The sequence below is a fragment of the Suricata suricatta genome, chromosome 13 (assembly GCF_006229205.1).
Source record: "Suricata suricatta isolate VVHF042 chromosome 13, meerkat_22Aug2017_6uvM2_HiC, whole genome shotgun sequence".
Lineage (NCBI taxonomy): Eukaryota > Metazoa > Chordata > Mammalia > Carnivora > Herpestidae > Suricata > Suricata suricatta.
The window spans coordinates 32,489,872-32,496,162 of NC_043712.1; the positions used below are offsets into that span (position 1 = coordinate 32,489,872).

Below are 6,291 nucleotides of genomic sequence, written 5' to 3' on the forward strand. Positions count from 1 at the left end.
GGCCCCCCCTGGGCCCCCCCCCCCCCCGCTTTGCCCCCCAGGTGGTATTCCGCTATGCCTTGGCTATTTTCAAGTACAACGAGGACGAGATCCTGCGGCTGCACGACAGCCTGGAGATCTACCAGTACCTGCGCTTCTTCACCAAGACCATTTGCAACAGCCAGTGAGCACCCTTCTGCCCTCACCCCAGCCCTCAGGACACAGAGCAGAGGGCACGCTGGCGTTTGCTGAGTGCACATTTGTTAGTGCTGCTGATGCTCCGTTACAGCTTATAGGTCTTTAGGAACGTTCCACTGCCTCAGTGGTCTGTCTGCCCCTTAACATGGCTTTCAAGGCCTCCATGCACTTTCATGTCTTTCCCACCTTTTCCTGCATGCCCTACAATCCTCCCAACTGGAATTATTTGAGTTCCTAGGACAACACCCCCCTCTGGGCTTTTTGGTCTTGCAGTTTCCTCTGCTTAGAATGCCATCCCACCACCTGCACCACCACCACAGTTGCCTGGCCAACTTCTATTCTTTCTTCGAAACTCAGCTCACATGTCACCTCTTCCAGGCAGCCTTCCTTGACCAACCTTTCCTTACTGGGTTAGAGCTCCCATAGCCCTAATCTTCTTCCAGCCTCAGTACACACCACTCTGGGTGGCAGTTGCCTTCTTATTCAGTTTCCTTCCTGGAAGGTGAGCCCTCGGTGGGCAGGGCCCAGGGCCTCAGCCACGTGGACAGAATGAAGGCCAGGGGGCCTGGGAAGGCGGGGTGAAGGCAGGCCCAGTGGGGCGCTGGGCGCTGGGCTGACTGGCCTCTCCCCGGCAGGAAGCTCATGAACATCGCCTTCAACGACATGAACCCTTTTCCAATGAAGCAGCTGCGGCAGCTGCGGACGGCCCACCGGGAGCGGCTGGAGGCTGAGCTGCGTGAGCTGGAGCTGCTGAAGGCCGAGTACTTGGAGGCCCGGAACTCGAAAGCCCCAGCGGTGCCTGAGGGCTGCGCCAGTGAGGACGAGGGGGAGGGCGAGGCCTGACTTGGCCACCCACCCTCCCCGAAGCCCCCTCTCCCCCTGGGCTGGCAGGCCCCCAGGAGGGTGGCCGTGGAGCAGTGGCCCAGCCCGCAAGCCCCATCACCGTGGGTTACTGGGCAAGTCCCTTCCCCTGTCTGGGCCTCGGGCTCCCTGTCAGAACATTGTCTGCTGTGAAGCCTTTGGTTGGGTCGTGCCTTCATGAGCACATCCCCAGGGGTGCCACCCCTTTCTCGCTTCTTCCACAGAGCACTTTAGCACACAGACAAGCAAGAATGCTATCTTATAGGGTAACCTTGAACGTTCTTTAAGTTTTGTCTGTATAAACAATATAAATATTAGAAACAGTTGACAAGCTTTGGAAGCGTAGTGATTCCCGGTAGTCAACTGTCCCTGGCTGGGCCCAGGGCTCCAGGGTGTCCCATCACTAGGGCCTACCCAGCCCGGGACATCCCTGGGTTCTGTCTCTGTGGGTGTCTCTGCAAGGCCAGCCCCCCTCCTGGGTCGCTGAGGAGCTAGGGTCCTGGGCATGTCGGGTGTGTCTTCCTGGGTGACAGTGCCTCCCCAGTGCTGGTTAGGCTTGTGTCCCAGGCCCAGCTCCCATCTACTGAGCCCTGTACCTGTGCTCTCCTCTCCGTTTTGGGGGGAGAGGTTCCCAGGGAAAACCCCTGCCCACACCAAATGGAACTTGGTGTGGGTGTTGGGCAGACAGCCCTGAGTCAGGCACTCAATGGCTGAGTTCCCTCTACCAACCTCACAGGCCCCTTCTCTGAAAAATGGGTGGCTGGAGGGTGAGGAAAAGGTGTTGAGAGGGACATAGCTATCACCTGTCACCGAGTCAGGGCTGTCTCTCCCGGCACCCATTTCAGTTCTGGGCTCTTCCAGGCCCTTCCTCAGCAGCCCAGCTCCCCCATTCGCCTCCAGGCCGGGAGTCAAGGCTGTGTAAGTGATTTGGGCAGCCCATTTCTCAACCAACCCTTGGTGGGGCCAGTACAGGATCAGGCTGGGCCGTCTTAGGCAGGAAGGACTGGGGGCGGGGCGTTCTCAAGTAGAAGCTTCCAGCTCTGGTCAGAGGTTCCCGTCGCTGGGGACCAGGACCCGGCCTGCTCACCCACAAGTGTGAACGTTGGGGGATTGGGGCACCAGGCACTCAGGTCCCCAGCACCGTGCCCCCTACACAGCTCAGGGGAAGAGGCACTCGGAGCTCTTTCCTCCCACACGACATGGGCTACTGGCCGACCCCAGGGCTGGCTCTCCCGCGAACACTCCACATAGCGCCTTGATGACCTTCCTCATTTTTGGTAAGTTTTACACCTGCTGAAAACCTTTCATCACCGAAGGGCATCCGTGAGGCACGATGGCGGCCTGCGGGGGTCCTAGCTTCACCCCCAACAGGGGCTGTCACTGAGGAGACTGGGGTCTAGGCTCCCAGAGCTCCCAGGAGATGAGCTGGTATCTCGTAAGAGTAAAGCACCACCAACCACCACCGGCAGGGAGTTTCCTTTTTATAGAAAAACCACCCAGAGGGCTTCAAAAAGGCCCAAGGCTGAAGGAAAGACAGGCCCAGCTGGTCCTTCAGCTCCAGCCTTGAGATTCAAATTCCCTCCTCAGCAAAAAATAAACAATCCCAGATCTGACAGGGGTGGTCTGATAAATGGCACACCCCTCTTCCTTCTTCCCTTCCTGTCTCTCCCCTGTTTCCTCTGCCTCCTTCCTCTCCCTCCTCTTCACCCCTCCCTCCTCTCACCCTTCTTCCTTTGTCCCCTCGTCCCCCTTCCTCCTCTCCCCTCCGACCCCACCCCCGCCCCCCAGGCAGAGGAGCTCTACTCAGAACCCTGCACCTGCACCTTGTCCTCCCGGACTGGAGGAAGGCAGAGTGCTTTGCCCTTGACCCAGCAGTGTAACCTCTGACTGATACATGGCTGCACCACAGAATCACCTAAGCAGCTTTTAAAGAATATTGGGTCCAGGCCCCCACAGAGCCTTTTTGGGGGCTTAGGCGTTCTGATACACCAGGAGGGTGGGAGGCCACAAGACCGACTCTGGTGCAGCCTCCTCCAGCCCTAAAATGAGATGCTGGAGGCAGGAACCAGAACGACCTGTCCTGGAGCGCTGCTCACTCCAGGCCACGCTCAGTTTAGAACTGAGGAGATGAAGCCTCAGAGGAGTTAGCTAACTTGCCCAAAGTCACACAGCTGCTGAGTGTTAAGTCATGCTTAAGCCTTAGAGGTGCTAACTGTAAGACAAGGAGGGTTTGTTCCAGCTCACCGAGCCTAGGACACAGAAGGAGGGGGGTGTGGAGGGGGAAGAGCAGGCCCTGCCAATATCTCCCTGAGAGATGCAGGGCCCTGTGGGATAGCTCCAGGCAAAGGAAGATGGAAGAAAGAACCATCCACCGAATGGGGAGGCTCTAATGGGGACTAGTGGAGATGGGGGGGTCACCTTAGAGAAGGTCTGTGACTGCTGCTGCTGTCTTCCCTCCCCTCCCCCTTCTTCCTGAGGGGCGTTTGGGGCCCACCCCTGGTGTCAGATTCCTGGCCTCGCACCACAGCTGTCGCCCCCCATCCCCAGGGGCTGCCACCTTCTAGGGCTGGAGGATCTGATCCCTCACAGCCCCACCTTCCTACCCCAGGGGATGGGACCTTTGCAGTCAAAGACCCTCTCCCAGACCCTAGGCCCCCAGCATTGTGTGGAGAGAACTGGAGTTACTCAGGGAACCTCCCTGGAGCTATATCCCCAAAAATGAAGGGTCTCCTCAAAGGAGAAGGAAGGGCCTGGAGGACACTTTGGAAGACTCCCCCCACCTCTACCCCAAAGTGGGACGTGTGCACTGACTTCTACAGAACGCCTGTACTCAGAGCTACTATGCCCCACACTTAGCACCTCCCCTCCCAGGCACTGCTGTTCCTTCATTCTTTATTTTAATGTTTTGTTTTAGAGAGAGTGCGAGCACAAGCAGGGGAGGGATCTAGAGAGAGGCAGGGAAAGAATCCCAAGGAGTTCCTTCTGCCATGCCGCCAGCGCAGAGCCCAACACAGGGCTCGAACTCACAAACAGTGAGATCATGACCTGAGCAGAAGTGGAGTCACTTAACCAGCTGAGTCACCCAGGCGCCCCTGTTCCCTCATTCTTAGTTCAGTCTCCCAGGGCACAGGCCATATTGCTCAGAAAGCTCCAGTTGGGCAGGTAGATGAAGAAGTTGCCACCCTTTCTCACACATAACTTTGGTCCTCCACAAGGCATTTACCCACCACGGCAGATTAAACTAGAGCTGGTCCTGCTGACACCTAGGGAAGGAAGGCAGCGTCGGTCTCCTGGCCTCTCCCGATCAACAGTGAGGCCCAGTATAAGGTGCTGGCAGATGGGCCCAACCTTGAGGCCAAACCTACTGTGTGGTTTTCTAACTAGGGGCCCCTGGGCTGGCTACCCCTGCTCTGGCCTGTTTCTCCATGTGTGCAATTCAGGAGATGGTCAAGGGTTAGCCTTCCTCAAATGGACCAGGGTTGGGGGAGGGAAGGAGCAGGAAAATGAGGACACACGCACACAGGTGCACACACATGCAGCATCCCCAGAAAGGGTCCAAAGTTGTGTCTATGGCAGAGGCCTTTGATGACATCCCATCAGTCCATACGCCCCTTGCCCCCAGGGGTCACTCTCAAACCAGGCTTTCCCAAGCACAGTCCCAGCCACCCACCATCATGGGGGAGAGGGTGGGGAGATGCAGGCACCAGGGTGGGAGGGCACATCCACAGGGCACCTGGGGAGGGGTGTTGGTGATGAACCTGGAAGGAAGGATGTGTCCGTTTAGACAGAGGGAGATGTTGCAGGAAGAGAATTCCTGGCAGAGCGGACCATGTGAGCAAAGACACAGAGGTTTGTGGGTGAGGGGTGCAGGGGGGATGCACCCGAGATACTGGCCAAGCCCTAGGTGAATTACGACATTCAGATGCCTTAGCCTTGGAGAGGTTGTGGTGCCCACTCCCAGAAGTAATTAAAGATAAAGGCAATATTGAGCCATAAGGAGCTCCTACAACATTCTGATTTCTCCATAAGGTTTTCTGAAACATCAGCTATCTGACTCTCTTGCTGATACCTGAAGCACGCATTCCATTGGCCTATTGAATACATGAGCTCCCACCTGGATCAGGGCCACAAGGGGGTTGGCTTTGAAGGCCACACTGCAGGGGTAGGGAAGGGACTCTGGATGGGAGAATAGCCCCATGAACCGAATGAGTTGCATGCAGGCTTTGGCCCTGGCTATTCTTCCCAAGTATATATCCCCGAGCCCCGATTTACTTAGCCACTCTAAGTCTCAATCTTCTTACTTGTAAAATGGGGGTAATAATAGCAGCTAAATAAAAGGGTTACTAGCACTAAATAAAATAATATATGTAAAGTACACAGTATGCTGTTACTCACTGAAAAATTTAAGCAGGGTACTGTTCCAGGTGCTCTGAGTACACGACTGAACAAAACAAAGAGCTCTTCTCAAGCGGTCTGGTGTGGTGAAGTGGCTATGAGCTTGGACTTGGGAGCTGTGCTACCTGGGGTTGAATTACTAACTGCCGAATCTTAATAAAGGTGCTTAACCTGTGCCTCAACTTTCTTATTTGTAAAATAGGTAATAGTGTAACCTCACAGGCTTATATGACGGTAAAGTGAAGTAATTCATTTAGGTGCCTATAACAGTGCCTGGCTCAGTGTTAGGTGGTAGTATTAATTAAAAGAGGGGCCTCACCATCTCCTCCCATTGCTTAGTGTGCTCAGGACCCCAGAGCCAGCGAGACTGGGCGGTAGCGCCCCCTCCTGGCTTCCGAGAGAACGGAGTCCTCTGTTACAGAACCGCCCTCCCTTGCGTCCCCGCCGAATGGGAAGCCTCAACAATTTCTCTACCCGCCGGGGGCTACCAGGCGTCACCCCCGTGGCGGGCTCTGCGCGCTCACTTTGCCGGCCGCTACATTAAGTTGTCTCATCTAATTCTCAAACAGCACTCGAAGACATTAACAGTTAGTTTCCATTTAACCTAGGAGGAAACGGAGGCTCGGGAGGTCGAGTACCTTGCACCGGGGCCACGAAGCGAGGGAGCGGCGGGTCCGCCAGTCCCCAGCCTCCGCCTGGTCGCCAGGCAGCCCGCCCCAATCTCTGCGGCGTGTGCACGCCCGTTCTGTGCGCGTGCGCGCGACCGGAGACTAGCCCCGGGGGCCCGGAGCGCGGTCGGAGGGTGGGGAAGGAGGGGTGCCCCGGACCCGGGGCGCACGGGCGGGGCCAGTGCCGGGC

The 6,291-nt window shown here is 56.7% G+C and overlaps 1 protein-coding gene across 8 annotated transcripts in view; it reads left to right on the forward strand.

Moving 5' to 3' along the window:
- TBC1D2 (TBC1 domain family member 2) overlaps nt 1-1,366 on the forward strand; it is a 47,952-nt gene extending 46,586 nt beyond the window's left edge. For 7 of the 8 annotated variants that reach the window (XM_029919925.1, XM_029919926.1, XM_029919931.1 and 4 more), the window contains 2 exons: nt 42-163; nt 813-1,366. In XM_029919925.1, the coding sequence (XP_029775785.1) occupies nt 42-163; nt 813-1,020 (330 nt within the window). In that variant the 3' untranslated portion in view covers nt 1,021-1,366. The remainder of the gene's footprint in view (nt 1-41; nt 164-812) is intronic. The other variant, XM_029919930.1, reaches the window with a different exon arrangement.
- The last annotated feature ends 4,925 nt before the right edge of the window (nt 1,367-6,291 follow it).